Source organism: Trachurus japonicus, chromosome 3 (genome assembly GCF_045865225.1).
Source record: "Trachurus japonicus isolate A0001 chromosome 3, Traja_1.0".
NCBI classification, from domain to species: domain Eukaryota; kingdom Metazoa; phylum Chordata; class Actinopteri; order Carangiformes; family Carangidae; genus Trachurus; species Trachurus japonicus.
Window position 1 is genome coordinate 3,232,570 of NC_140909.1, and position 16,558 is coordinate 3,249,127.

Below are 16,558 nucleotides of genomic sequence, written 5' to 3' on the forward strand. Positions count from 1 at the left end.
GGTGACACCTATCAGCTGTTTGGATCAGCGGCGCTGGAAGAGGCGGGGTGAGTTAGAGAGGGAAGTCCAAGTCATTTGACATATTTGAGAATTTAAAAAAATAGTAACGCAATATTTTATTTTCCTGGTAATTAATTACTTTCATCATGTTGTTGTTATGTAGTAACTATAACTAATACTGGTTAAACCTGCTAAAATAATAGCTGTCTGTGGTTCCATATGGGCTGAGGCGAGACTTTTGAAAAATAATAGCTTGTAGCAACATATTGAAAAAAAGAACTATGAACTAGTTCAGTTTTGGAAATGTGAACTTAGTTCAGAAATTTGAATTATGAACTGAACTAGTTCACATTTTGGATCCATCCATTTAGACTTGCACTTTATCTATTTAAACTTGCACTTGCACTTTAGAAACTGGCCCTTTATACCAGGCACTTTACAGATCACATGCACTTTATGTCTAGGTATGATTGTGTATATGATTGTGAACCACTGTATAATTCTTGTGCATTTCTGTCTGTTTGTGTGTTACCTGCCAAGGGACTACGGATGCAAATTAGCAAGTTGCTAACTCTGACGCATTTACATTTGTGCACACGTACGAATGTTCATTAATGTGTATTGTCCCTTTTAAATAAATAAATAAATAAATACATTTAAAATGTGTGAACTGAACTTTGAACTAGTTCATGTAGAAAGTGAACTTTCCCAACACTGGATGTGACTCACTGTTGTATCCCTCCTTGGCGTCGTACGTCTGACTGCTGGTGACCAGAGTGTGGACGCCGAGGATCGCTGCAAACACACAAGACACAAGACAAACATTCCTTATTTATTAACTTTATTTATCTATTATTTATTTACTTTTTCCACCCCTCCAATTCGCACAGCTTCATTCATTCATTTTATTAATTAATCAATTTATCTTTCTATTCTTATTTATTTACTCACGTCCAATTCCTCCGCTCCCTCTTCCCTTCTTTCATGCTTTACCCCGGCTGTCCCTATTTCTTCCTTCTTACCTTCAGAATTAATGCTGTCATTAGTACTATTATTATATATTATGAGTTAGGTTATGTTTGCTATCACAACTGTTATCCCTACTTACTACCCTTTATATCGTGTTTGTTTTAATTTCTTCCCTTATCTTTGCACTATTACCATCACCACACTACACTGCACTCGAACTACACACGCACATCTTGTGTATCCATTGCTGTATGTCCGTTATGTTGTTTGTCTTGTGTTTCACAATAAAAACAGCTCAGCTCTTCTTACCTGCCAGGTCACACAGCTCGGTGTCGGTGGCGCTGGACAGAGCTTCCTCCAGCTCGGGGTCCAGAGTCGTCACCTCCTCCTGACGCGTTTCTATCGGCTTCTGCTTCGGAATAAACACTTTACCTACAGACAGAGAGAGAAACAGAGAGAGAAACACTGGTTTAAAGTCTGAACTCAATGGAGGCGATGGATCTCTCTGGAAACAAACAGGAATAAAACCACAGAGACGGGTGCAGCTCTGATTTACTGAATAGATGCAATTTCTGGTTCGATTTAACTCATTGAGTGCCAGCCCTTTTATAAAATGGTCGTTAGGGGTGGGAGAAAAAATCGATTCACATAAATATCACAATATCTTTTTTGACGATTTTTAAAATCGACTTTTTTTTCAAAAATCCATTTTTTTTGTTGAATTTTTTAAAATATTGTGCAATGTGCATTTGTTCGCCTTTTTTACAAACAGAGAGTCCAGGTTTTGAAAAGGGTTATAAGGGTATAAAGTTCACTTTATAATGGAGTATGTTAATTTATAGGCTCCTACAGTATTTGTGTGCAGATAAATGTTAAAAATGCTAAAGACTAAAAATCATAGAGAGAATCTGCAATATCGTAGAATCGCAATTTAAATCGAATCGCCATCCAAAAAATCGTCGTAGAAGAATCGAATCAGGAGAAAAGCGTATCGTCCCAGCCCTAATGGTCAGTGCCAGGTGCCAGCGTTTTGGGGCATTTTGAGTAATATTTCAAGACCCAGAGAATATTTTGTACTATGACTCTGAAAACACCAAACAGCTCAAAGGAAAGAGGAGACTCTCTATTTAACTAGGGAACAAACCATTTGTTTGTACCTTGTTCCATTCTTGATTTATCTTAAGTTGAATAGAGCCTGGTTGCACCAAAAAGATCACTTTGTTTCTAGAAAGCTGAGAAAAATGCATTTTTGTGAAAGAGAGTCTCTCAAGAAAAACAGTGATTTATCCGTTTTAATTTTGGCTTCAAAAACATGTAAGACATCTGAACATTTCATTTCACAGGTTTTTTCATGTTTACACTAATGCACATTTATTTATCTATTTAACATGATCCACTGCAGGAGGAAACAGCGCAGCTCTTCAGTTCAGTCGTGGCTGATGATTCAAGTTCTGCAGCAGTGAATTTGTAACGACTTGTAAACCTGAATGTAACGCTGAGATCTCGTCCGAGTAGTTGTGCAACAATTCACCCGATCGCACAACACTAACAAACAGGAAATGGTGTACACATCAAAAGACAGATCAAAGGGTTATATTAATCGATAACGGATCGTTTAAATGAAGATTGATATGAAGAATCAGATATTTTAAACCCAGCTCTCGTCACAAACAACTTAATGTTTGTCGTCTGAAGCAGCAGGACTTTTTAAAAGTTGTGTTCACTAGGATTCGTTAAATGTTTTGTGTGTTTTTTCTTGCACAGATCCAGTTGTAGATAAATGATGAATGAATTTCACTTCCTGTTTTCACAGTCGTGTTGTAGTCAAGTCCATCATCACTGTGTCCAGTCCCAGTCCTCGTCATAATAATCATGTGTCTTGATATTTACATTATTCAGAGTTCCTACACATTTGAAATTTCCAAATTCCAGACTTTTTCCAGACCCTAATTTCCAGACTTCTCGGTAAAAAAATTCAAATAATTTGTGATATTTGAGTAAATAGTTGTGCATTATATAAAAAAATCATGCAATTAATAATTTGTTTTCATTATTCTGAATGTGTATGCCATAATGTCACCAAATCATTTCCAGGAGATTGTAGCTATAGGTACAATAGTGCATACAAAAATAACTAACCCAGATAACTTCAGATCAAACCAAACCCAGATTTAAGATAAATATATTTCCATACAATAGTTTCCATTTTCCATACTTTTGCAGACGTGGAAATGTATAAAATCAAATTACATACTTTTCCATACTTTCCATACTTGCGTAGGAACCCTGATTATTCCTCCTCAGCTACAAAGATAAATGATGATTTGATGTAAAATCTAAACCATATTTAATGTAAATAAAGTTTGGATTGAACAGAAGAACACAGCACAGAACCTGCTGAAGTTGTTACCATGGTTACACAAGCAGATACTTTAGTACAACTATTTGACTTATCTGGAACTTATTGAATCACATCACAGAAACCAGAGTGAGACAGAGACATTTGTTGTTTTTTGTTGTTCAGTAAAAGAAGAAAAGAATTAAAACTTGATAAAGTTCTACTCACAAGTAAATCTGTTGAAATGAATGTCATGTTTTTTATTAATTGTATTATTTTTGCATGGATGTCTGCTTCTGACAAAACAAAATATTTACATTTCTGTTTGGATATGATACAGTTTGTTTAAATTACCCCCAATTTCCAGTTAATTCCCATGGAAATTTTCCGCCCCTTTGCAACCCTAACTACAAATATTAAGTCCTGTAACTGTAAAAAAAAGAAAAACCCCAAAAAACTCTGTGGGTGTGGAAAACTGTGGCGTTACCACGGCAACCGGTCTGCATGAAGAAGAAGAAACGGAAGAGAGTGAAAGGAGCAGGAAGTCACGGAACAATGACCTCCAAGTCTGATCTGAACCGCAACAAACAACTGGCTGAGACCCCCGACCCCCCCGACCCCCCCGACCCCCCCCCCGCTGCTGCTGTTTAGAGTCAGTGAAGCTGCTGTGATTGGTCGGCCCGGTCCCCGTGGAGACTCTGGCGCTTCCTGAGAGCCGGTCAGCAGTAAATAAATACAGTAACTACAGTCATCAGATCAGCAGCTTCCTGACCCGTTGAGACGGTTTCCCCTCCGGACCCAGAACCAGAACCAGAACCAGAGCCAGGACCTAGTGACTTCTAATACCAAACATGTCCGTTTTAGGATCGATACTCATAAGAAAGTATCAATACTATCACCAGTCTGCACTAATCTGGGGTGAACAACTATTTTTATCACAGTAGACGGTTATTTTTTTGTTAACAGGACTTGTTCCTTGCCGGTTGGAAGGGACGACATCTGCTTCCACCTCTGAGCCACACACACACACCTCTTTTAATTTTAATTAATAACATTATTATTGTTATTTTTATTATCATTATTATTTTTCTTCTTCTTTCTTTCTATTACACGCCTGAAGGCCAAACGGGAGACAAAGGTGGACATCTTTTGCTCCACTGACATTGTAAACACAAACAGGCACCTGTGCGTATGTATGTATAGGTACGAATGTGGATGAGTTTGGTATTGTTGTATTGTTGTGGATTAGTTTTTTTGTTGTTCTTGGTGGACTGCCGAACAGAATTGCCCTCTGGGATTAATAAAGTTGATCAAATCAAATCAACTCAACTCATAGACCTAATGAGAGCAGGAGGATTAAAGCTTGGATATTACTCTTGAAAAAAAAGTGTTTCTAGTGAAAGAATAAGAAAGATAACCTGTGATTTATTCACTGCTACCTCAGAGAAATTTCAGACTATTCCTTTAAATGTGAATTCAAATGGTCAATGTAATGTAGTCCTCAAAACTACGAAACTCCAAATTAACACATTTTCCTCTGTTTCTGCCATAGAATAATTGTGTGAAATGCACTTTCCCACATACAATGGTTAGTTGGTTACACCCTTGCATTTAGTGTCTATTTTTCAGTGTTTTATTGCCACTGACAATAAAACTAAACCAAAGTAAAGGTAGTCTGTGTTTTAGTGTCACTGCAAAACTATAATTTGAAACTGTTGCACATCCAGGAACCAGGAGCCAGGACCCAACGTGGTGCCGTCATGATGGACGGCCCGGTCCCACAGGAAGCAGACAGACATCACCACCACAGAGTCGATGAGGAAAACACACGGACGCAGGAACAAAGTGTTTCCAGTGAAGCAGCAGGTTTTAGAGACGAGTCGACACCAGATTATAACAGACTGGACCTGAACGCATCGTCTCTCTCTTTACTGCTGAGTCAGTTCCTCCTGATCCACTTCATCTGGCTCTCAACTGGGGCTTTGACATCGAACTTCATTATTGGAATATATAAAAAAAATAAAAAGATATTCCAACGACTATGGGGCAGCTCTATATATTCGAACGTGTAATAAGCATTATTTTTGGTAAAAACGTACCGTATTGACCCGAATATAAGACAATATTTTTTCCGTCAAAAAAAGTCTGAAAAAGACGGGTCGTCTTATATTCGGGTCTAGATATTTATATATGCAAATCAGCGGGTGAAACCAAACAACGCCTGTCCAAGTAAGTCAGGGCTTTTCTTCCTCTCACACAACTCGATTCAGTTTAGGTCCTTTTAATCACAGCTGACTCCTTCACAGTTCCTCCAGGAGCGGGGGCGGGGTCACTGGGGACAGGGACACACCGGACACAGCTGCGAAGCGCCGAGAAGCTGAGCCAGTTTCCTTTCGGGGCTCAATGTTAACCGACTGTGTCGTTCACACACCAGACGTCCTGCAGCGATCGTTTCGGTGTCTGGTCTACGGTATTTTGTGCGCGAGCTGCGAGCGATCGTGTCAAGCCGGGCAGGAAGTCGAACAAAGAAACACGAAAGAATCCGCTCAACTTTCAAAATCAAAACAATTTTCAAAATAAAACACCGCAACTGATGCGTGTGCGTTTTTGTGTAAAACAGAGTGGAAGAGAGATGGACACACACCCACACACATTCAGAGAGATCCGTGGGCGCTACAACCTACCAGAACGTTATTTCACACATACTGAAAACATGATTTTAAAGCTGTACAGAAAAGAAAATTGAATTTGATTCCACTCTGGGTCATAAAATGAGTGTAATAACTCCTCTATCAGACGATTTGGGCCAAACTTTTTTTGAGTAAATCCAGGATGAAAGTGTGTATTTTTTTTTCCTCATTGGATAATGCAGGTGCACGGATTATACGTCAGCCTGCTCACGATTCACCAGCCACTGATATTGGATCCGTAATCCGTCATTCAAACGTCTGAGACACACACACACGGAGCTCGGTCTCGCCCCAAGCTTTGAATATCCCGCCCGCTGGATAACGACCAATCAAATTTGTTTTCCTTACTCGGGTAAACTCGTGTTGCAGCTTGTGACAACTCGGCGCGACAAACAGGACAAACGGCCATTTCTGTAGCTACACCTTTAAAAAGATGAATTTTTTCTTTGATTTTGTCTGAAAAAGGAATTTTTTCCAAAGACAGGTCTTAAAAAAGGGGGGTCGTCTTTTATTCGGGTCAACGCGGTAGTTTTCAATCCAGATTCGAGGCTTTTTTCAGCCTGTTGAAGTTATGAAAGGCGAGCTCATTAGCATTGATCACCTGTACTTCTTCTGACGTTATTACGTCGTTAGCGCCCGACGCCTGTTCACACTTCTTCACTGAAAAACGACGGCGGAGCAAAAGGCAGCGAGAGCGACGACCACGGAGGGAGAAGTTAAAATATTAACAGTGTTTCCTCTACATCCATTTAGGAGTGGCGGGCCGCCGCTCCTTCAAATGTTTTTTTCTTTTCTTTTTTAATTGTCCCAGGCCTGTTCAATTGGGGTTTTTAAAACAAAGCTTAAGACGGACTTATTTACCGTTGCATATGGGTCTTAGGTTTTCATTATTAAAATCCTGCCCTGTTTTAAGTATGTTCTGTATTTTGTTGCTTTGGAATGTCTCTGCTTGTAAACTGCCTGCAGTTTTGATGTGTTGTACAGCACTTTGATGTAAAGCGCTTTATAAATAAAATTATCATTATTATTATTATTATTAAATAGCTACACCACCGCTGCATGTCTTCTGTTCATTCATCTCCGCACAGCACTGTTTACACACACACACACACACACACACACACACACACACACACACACACACACACACACACACACACACACACACACACACACACACACACACACACACACACACACACACACAGAGAGAAGCGCATGCAGGACAGCAGTCGGTGGCGGTGAAAGCGAAACTATACGATTTCTCTCAGATAAACTAATCAATGATTTATTTATTCAGCAGATTATCATTGGACCAGAGACAAAAACATGACATCATCATGAGTTTGTTGTCTCAGCTCTGTCACACACACACACCTCCTGTATTTGCATGTGTGTGTGTGTGTGTGTGTGTGTGTGTTTTGTGGTGAAGCGGCCCCACCCTGCTGCACTATAACCTCAACAAACACCATTTTTATCAGAGTTCAATGGAAGTGTGACGAACACATTAAAACACGTTCCTCTGGTTCGACTCGACCAAACCTCAACCTCAGCTGATCCTCAATGGACAAAACACACACACACACACTCACACACACACACAAAAACAACACAATAATAATAACAGGGTATATCCAGGAATCTTAAAATATTAAAATTAAAACCTTTTTAAGACTTTTTCAAGACCTTCTCAATATTTTTCAACACCTCAGCGCCACTTCAAGCTGTAACCATTTACATCAGTGACACTTTCAACTCAACAGTTCTAGTTTGTGATAAAGACTATAAACCACTATGATACAACAGTATTCAAAATAGGCTGGGATAATAAATCAAAGGCAAAGTTTATCAAAAAAACAAAAAAACATTGCTCCACTCTCAAAAAACAAAAACAACAATTTTCTTTTCTTTTTCATGTACCGGTTCATCTTTGTTTTTTAAAAAATGAATAAATTCACACACTTTCACAATGTTTTTTAGGACTCAAACTCTTGGACAGCTAATTCAGAAAAAAATACCCTCAAAATGTAAGACTTTATAAAGTCATGGAAAGACTTTTTAAGGGTCTTAATTTTCCCCAAATTGATTTATCACCTTTGAATACTTTTCAAGACCCCGTGGACACCCTGAATAATAATAAACCAGCTGTAACCCGGTGTGAGGTGCAGCAGAAGGAACAGACGGATTATAGAAAAGCAAGAAGACTGATCTGATCTGATATGATGATGATGACATCGTGTACTTACAGTAAGTATGTGTGTAACGGTTGCCATGGTGTTTAAGCAGCAGACTGACTCGACTGTTGCCGAGGAGACGCCACTCACACACACCCGTGACCACATGATTATTATTTCCCAGCGGGGGGCGAGGGAGGGAGGGAGGGAAACATTCCTGAGAACCACCAGCCTGATCCTGGTTTTCCATGTTGTCATAGGGAGGGGGGGGGGGGGCAGACACACACACACACACACACAGAGGGTAGTTTCCAGGGGTAGTTTGGGGGGAATGCCGCTGTTGCTAGGTTACAAAACGAGTCCTCTGACACGTCCGTGTTCCGGCCTTGTTTAATGTAAACACTACAACGAGTGTCAGAAATACACAACAGCATTAGCAGCTTTTGACATGGACCCTGAGGTCGGCCTTGTCGCTACCCGATCTGCGACGCTACCCGATCTGTGACAGCCACGTACGGCAACTCCACTTGGACAAACTTAGTTGAATTGACTTAGGACCACTGCCCTATGTGCGTCGCCAGAGACGGTTTATCTTTTTGTTTATTTTTTTAAATACTTTATTAGTAATGTAAACTGAGGGTTGGTTGTGGTGGTCTGGATCTTGATGCTCAGAAAACAGGAACACAGGCGGACTTTTAATGTTTACTGTCCTCTTTTCTCGCCGGCCTCATCACCATGACAACCACAAACAATCACAACTACCACAACACTCACTGAATAAACGAGTCTGCCGCGGCTGTCTTATGACGGACCTCCGCGGTTTTTATTTTATTTTATTTTTTAATCATTTTCACAGTACTGTATTTTAATTTCACAGAACTTTAAGCATGTACGCAAATCGGGCAGTGCCCAAATGAAGTTTGTCCAAGTGGAGTTGCCGTAGGCAGCTGTCCAAGATGGCGGCCGGTCTGCACATGCGCAGACCAGTTTTGTCACAGATCGGGTAGCGTCGCAAATCGGGTAGTGACAGGCCTACCTTCATGATATAAACCGAGCCATGTCTCGTTGTGTTGCTGTGGTAACGTATGTCCCGCCCCTTCTTGATTCTGATTGGTCAGTGCGGTGAAAAGTGACATCGACGAGCGCAGCGCTGTTCTAAAAGTTGAACAGATTTCAACTCGAAGCGCTCTGAGCGCCGCGACAAAAAGAAGCAAGCGGAGCGCCGAGGGCGTTTTACCGCCGAGGGCGCTGAGCGCTGTGAGCGCTGTGAGCAAGGGCGTAGAATTGGGTAGGGACGCTAGGGACACGTCCCTACCAATATTCAGCCGCTGTGTCCGCTGTCCGTAGTGTTTAGTTAATGATTATGGCACACAAAGGGTTAACAGTCGATCTCTGCTAGAAGTCCCGCCTCTAACCTGAATATCGATCTCCGATTGGCTCTGCTGTTTCTCGCTAACGTACATGTGATTGGCTGTCCCCGCTGTCACTCCGTCTGCTTGTAAAAGTTACCTGCTCGTTGGTCGGACGGGACAGGAGGTCACGGGGCTTGAATCTGCAACCGCGAATGTAAGTTGTCAACATGTTCATCATGTTCGGCATTTCTTCTGCCTGGGTCACGTCAGCTAGACGGATTTTAACATCATTGGTGTCATTTACATGGACATTTGTGTTTGTGTCTGTCTGTCTGTCTGTCTGCGTGCGTGCGCGCTCTGCCTGTGTGTCTGTGCTTGGTAATAATGTCAAAGAAAAGGAAAATGGACAAGACACTTTGTAAGTCAAAGTGTAAGTTACTTCAAGGGTATCTAACTGTCGAGCCTCAACAATAGGCTACAGATAATGAATAAAAGCCAATATTTAATGGCAAACATACACTTTTAAAGTTATTTAAAAAAAAAAAAAAAGAACATTGGTCAGGAAAATAGGCCTACAAAAAACCTCAGATTCCAGATGCTCATGTAATTTTATACATCCATATTTTTGGGGGAATAAATTACACAAGTGTGTAAAAGTAAAAGCCTTTTTCCTCAGGCAATAACTGTACCATCAAACTCTATGATCATTGTATCCCTAATGTATCTGTTCATATGTCCTGCACCAACATATTTTTGTCAGGTGACAGAGACAGACAGTAGAGAGGCTGGAGGAGATGAAGAAGGAGAGACCAGAGGAGGTAGAGGAGGAGAGGCTAGAACAGAAGGAGGAGAGGTAGAGAAGGAGAAGCTGGATGAGGTAGAGAAGGAGGAGAGGCTGGAAATTCACAGGTGAGGTTAAATAATGATGGATGTGTTAGTCATGATGATGCACAGTTGACTTCAGCCAGAGCAATGAGAACTCTTCTAAGTTGCCTTCTTGTCTTTCATTAGTTGCTCATTAGTTACCCCTACATAACATGAAATTATGATTGCAAATGCAAAAAACATCAACTTTAAGGAGCGATGCCTCGGAGTACTTTTGTGTCCCCACCAATGTCAAAATCAAACCTACTCCCTTGGCTGTGAGCGCCCAACTCAACAGGGTTTGAATGGAAAGTAGACGCCCAGAGCTGAAAACGCGTCTGGTGGACACGGCCCCTTAAACTGTTTTTTTGACCAGTGGGAAAGGGGCATAAGTCTAAGTACTATGAAGGACTCAGCTGAAATGGAAAATGACCAAAACCGAGTCGAGTAGAGGCGAGCTGAGCCGAGTCGAGCTGTAACGGTGTAATGGGAAAAGGGCCGTTAGTGTCTGTTTGTTTCTCAGAGTCGGAGCAGCCTCGTCGTTAATCCTCTGGATCAGCTGAGACTGTTTATTTCATCTTCTTCCTGCCACAAACATCCACTGAGCCGCGGTGGTGAAAACTGAAGAGAGTGTTTCCCTCTGGAATCACAACAACGAGTCACACAGGCCGTAACCGAGTCAGAAACATCCCACTTCAACACGTCGTCTGTTCTCACTGCAGAGTAAAACCTGGTTACACAACTCACACACATCACATCCATTCTGCCGCCAGTTTCTTCTATTGGTTCAGAATCCAAACCAATCAAAGTATCGAGGGACGTAAACAAACTTCTGGCGCTATTTTTAGATTCTATCACCCCCTCTCTCTGTCTCTTTTTCTTCTTTCTTTCTTCTAACCCCCTTTCTCTGTCTTTTTACTTCCTTCCTTCTTTCTTTCTTCCCCCTTTCTCTGTCTTTTTACTTCTTTCTTTCTGTCTACCCCACTCTATCTCTTTCTATCTATCACACCCCTCTCTCTGTCTCTTTTTCTTCTTTCTTTCTTCGACCCCCTTTCTCTGTCTTTCTTTCTACCCCCTTTCTCTGTCTTTTTACATCTATCTTTCTTTATTTCTATCCCTCTCTCTTTGTCCTTTTCTTTCATCTCTGGCTTTTTACTTCTTTCTTTCTACCCCTCTATCTCTATCTACCACTTACTATCTATCATCCCCCTCTCTGTGTCTCTTTTTCTTCTACTCCCTTTCTCTGTCTTTTTACTTCTTTCTTTCTTTCTTTCTTTCTTTCTACCCCCTTTCTCTGTCTTTTTACGTCTATCTTTCTTTATTTCTATCCCTCTCTCTTTGTCCTTTTCTTTCATCTCTGGCTTTTTACTTCTTTCTTTCTACCCCCTCTATCTCTATCTACCACTTTCTATCTATCATCCCCCTCTCTGTGTCTCTTTTTCTTCTACTCCCTTTCTCTGTCTTTTTACTTCTTTCTTTCTGTCTACCCCACTCTCTCTTTCTATCTATCATACCCCTCTCTCTGTCTCTTTCTTTCTTTCTTTTACCCCCTTTCTCTGCCTTTTTACTTTTCTTTATTTCTAGCCCTCTCTCTTTGTCTTTTTCTTTCTTTCCATCTCTCTCTGGCTTTTTACTTCTTTCTTTCTACCCCCTCTATCTCTATCTATCTACCACTTACTATCTATCATCCCCCTCTCTGTGTCTCTTTTTCTTCTACTCCCTTTCTCTGTCCATTTGCTTCTTTCTTTCTTTCTTTCTTTCTTCCACCTATAGAAAGACATTCATCTCTCACCCTTCAAGTTTTATGTTTTAGCTTTAGCCTTTTTCAACATTTCCTCAGCAGTTTCTTCAGCTAACTCAGCATTATTTGTTTCAACTATTTCTTCAGCTCATTCAGCAATAGCGTTCGTTCAGCTGCTTTCAGCATTCACACTCATTTGCTGCTGGAAATGCTTCTTTTTCTAGTTTTTCCTCTCATATTCTCCTCTCTCTGCTAACTAGCTTGTCAACAGGAAGCAGCGTGGACTTTTCAACCAATAAGAAGCGTTTAGAGGCGGGACACCGCCGTGAAATGTCGTCCAGAGGTAGAGACAGAGCGAGTGAGTTTTTCAGGGTTGAGCGTAGGGTTGCAAAGGGGCGGAAAATTTCCAGTAAATTTCCAGAAACTTTCCATGGGAAGTTAAGCTGGGGAATATTGGAAATATTCCAAATTGGAAACTTTCCATGGGAATTATGGGAATTTATAGGAATTATTGGGAATTTATGGGAATTAACTGGAAATTGGGGGTAATTTAAACAAGCTGTATCATATCCAAACATAAATGTAATTTATTTTTTTGTCATAAGCAGACACCCATGTAAAAATAATACAATTTAAAAAACACGACATTTCAACAGATTTATTTGTGAGTAGAACTTTATCAAGTTTTAATTCTTGTATGAACAATCAATTCTTTTACTGAACAACAAAAACATGAATGTTGACTAAAATATTACTACAGTGCGTGCCGCGGAGGCTCATGGGAAATGTGGTGAAAACACTTTCTGCTTTCCATAGATATCCAAGTGTACTTGCATTACATCTGGTTGTTTTAGTATGCTACAATATATTTTTCACAACTACATTTAAGTTCCCTGTTAAGGGAAATTTCTGATTTATTCCCATTTATTCCCTTTTATTCCCATGGAAAGTATCCAACTTTGAAAATTCACGGAATTTTACAACCCTAGTTGAGTGTCAGGACGGAGCGATTGATAAGTAACGCATTCTCATCACTTTTCCTCGCTCGCGTCGCTGTCTGTCCGGACGCGGTGTCATGAGAAAACCAAACACGACTCCTGTTGACAGAAATCTGTCCCATTCAAATAACACACGAGGCTTTTATTTGAATAGTGTCATCTGACAACACACACACTGAACCAGAGCTGCTTCAAACAACACACACCCAAAGTAAACTAGTGTCAAGTAAAAGCTCAGCTCCTCCTGACACCAACACACCTCCCACACACACACACACACACACACACACACAGCTGCATGTTGCATAAGAGCAGACCTGCATTAACAATTCCAGCAAAGACAGCAGAACAGTAATTACTGCACACACACACACACACACACACACACACACACACACACACAGAGACACACACACACTCACACACACACACCTTGGTTCTCAGCCTCCTGTGAAATAGTGTGTGTGTGTGTGTGTGTGTGTGTGTGTGTGTGTGTGTGTGTGTGTGTGTGTGTGTGTGTGTGTGTGTGTGTGTGTGTGTGTGTGTGTGTGTGTGTGTGTGTGTGTGTGTGTGTGATCGCTCCACACTGCAGCTGTTTATGACATCATCACTGCTGGAGTTCACTCAGTTTATTTATTTATTTATTCATTATATATTTATTATTATTAGGAAGGAAGTGTCATCCACTTTCCTCTCCGTGGCAACAGCTCGACTCGTTTCAACTGTTCTGGAGGTTGTTTCCTTTACCTTAACCGATTATTAACTATTAACTGATAAGATTAAATACAACAGTACTACAACACATCTGTGACTAGTGCCATTAGCCACACACACCCTGCTACCGCTGATTCTCTTGGAAGTGAAATCTGAACGTTTTGAAGAGAAGAACAGCAGAGCGCTCCTCTGAGCTGCCGCTGACTCAGCTTTTTTTCCCCCCTAGCTGCACCGTCCTTACCGGCGATGCACGTGCAGTGGAAAGAACTGAGCAGCGGCTAAATCAGACATAATTGACCTATGGCTAAGCCACGCCCCCAAACACAATGAGCCAATCACAGTGTGCATAGCTAGCCCATACACTGGGACATTCTCTGCTTCCACGTCCATTGAAATGCATTGCAGTTTCAGTCAGTTTTCATTTTTTTTATATGTTTTTTCTTGACATTTTAAGTTTAAAATGGTCAAACGGTGTTCATGGGGTACATGCAACTCTGACACTAGGTATCCTGAGAGGCCACGGGGGGATTTTTTAACCTTTTCCCAAGCCACATCTCAACCGAGGGAAGTGTCTGCTCTGGATAAAGTTATGCAGTAGACCACAACACCAACTAAACCTGGATAAACTTAACAAGGATGTCTACATCTGTTCTAAGTTAAGTCAACAACGTATTTGAGGCAACATATTGTCAGAGATGTTTAGATGTTAGCCAGTATCACAACTAAGCATAAAGCCCGCTAGCTTAATGCTAACGTATAATGTCGTATAACGCCATAGGTCAATTACTATATGTTAAATGGCTACGACTACAAAACGGCCCGTGCAGAAACAGCACCACGCCGGAGAACTTCAAGCCCTGGGCCCAGTTGTTCAAAAGGTGTAATCTGGATAAAATTTATCCGGATTTTGAAATCCCTTTTTTTGCTATCCAGGATCACGTAATCCGTCTTGCTTCTATCCCAGTTGTTCAACGCAAAGTTGGATTGGATCAGTCTGATCCAAATCCAAATTTTCAAGATTACCAAATCCGGATAATGAGTGCTCTAGATGGGACTGTGCATCACACTGAATGCTGATTGGTCGGTAAACAACAGGTAGAACAGCAGCATGAGGTCACTCAAAGTGTATTTATGTGCATGTGTTTTCTGTGCTCTTTTTTGTTTCTTCACAGCCAGACTTTGTTTATGACTTAAATACTTGTTTGGGACTTGTTTTTAGGACACTATAATGTGTTACTTATTTTATGTGACCTTTTTTTTCTCTTTCTTTATCTTTTTTAATATATTCATAATAGAGACTAATCAATCAATCAATCAGTCAATCAATCAAAACAGCAAGACTCCATCTGGTTGGGCTGTTAAAATACATTTTAAAAAGCAAGTATACAGTACATTAGGGAAATTGTGAATATTTCCCCGTGTGTTTCAAATTCAAACATCAAATTTCAAAATTCAAACTTCAAATTTTAAAATTCAAACTTCAAATTTCATTAAATTCAGTTTGGGGAAAAGTAGTTGGTGAAAAGTTTTTCAGTTGTAGAATATTCAAAAGTTAACATTATTTACTAATCACTGTTGTGGTTTAAAATTAGGTGCAAAATATAAATCAATACATGTATATATACTACATTATGGATATTGTTTATTTGACCAGTTTGAATTTAATTTAAATCACATTTTGTTCCTGAAATCCCCCCTGAATCCACCATACTACTGGGATCAGAATAATCCTGTTTTTTTTGGATCAAAGTTATCCCGATCCTACTGAAAAGTTTTGAACAACACAAACTGAGGGTTTTATCCAGGGCCCAGTTGTTCAAAAGGTGTAATCTGGATACAAATTATCCGGATTTTGAAATCCCCTTTTTTGCTATCCAGGATCACGTAATCTGTTTTAGTTTTATCCCAGTTGTTCAAAGCAAAATTGGATTGGATCAGTCTGATCCAAATCCAAATTTTCAAGATTACCAAATCCGGATAATGAGTGCTCTAGATGGGACTGTGCATCACACTGAAGGCTGATTGGTCTGTTAACAACAGGTAGAACAGCAGCATGAGGTCTCTCAAAGTGTGTTTATTTGAAAACATAGTGTATGTATTGTTTTCTGTGCTCTTTGTTGTTTCTTCAATGTCTTTTAAACAGCAGACTCCATCTGGTTGGGCTGTTAAAATAAATTGAAAAAAGCAAATGTACAGTACATTAGTGAAATTGTGAATATTTCCGCATGTGTTTCAAATTCAAACTTTAAATTTCAAATTTCAAACTTCAAATTTCAAAATTCAAACTTCAAATTTTAAAATTCAAACTTCAAATTTCAATATTCAAAAGTTAACATTATTTACTAATCACTGTTGTGGTTTAAAATTATGTGCAAAATATAAATCAATAACTGTATATATACTACTTTATGAATATTGTTTATTTGACCAGTTTGAATTTAATTTAAATCACATTTTGTTCCTGAAATCCCCCCTGAATCCACCCAACTGCTGGGATCAGAATAATCCTGATTTTTTGGATCAAAGTTATCCCGATCCTACTGAAAAGTTTTGAACAACACAAACTGAGGGTTTTATCCAGATCAAAACCAAGATTGGATTACGTGATCTAATCCGATCTCAGAATCCGTTTTTGGTTTTGAACAATCCATTTTCAAGATTTGATCCAATCCATTATCCAAAATCCGATCGGATTACCTTTGAACAACTGGGCCCTGG

The 16,558-nt window shown here is 40.0% G+C and overlaps 1 protein-coding gene across 1 annotated transcript in view; it reads right to left on the reverse strand.

Moving 5' to 3' along the window:
* The window catches only part of tmod2 (tropomodulin 2), a 36,120-nt gene that overhangs the window by 11,808 nt on the left and 7,754 nt on the right, over positions 1-16,558 (reverse strand). Inside the window, exons 3-4 of the mRNA XM_085805292.1 lie at positions 1,279-1,401; positions 730-795 (exon numbers count right to left, since the gene is read on the reverse strand). Of these exons, the coding sequence (XP_085661418.1) occupies positions 730-795; positions 1,279-1,401 (189 nt within the window). The remainder of the gene's footprint in view (positions 1-729; positions 796-1,278; positions 1,402-16,558) is intronic.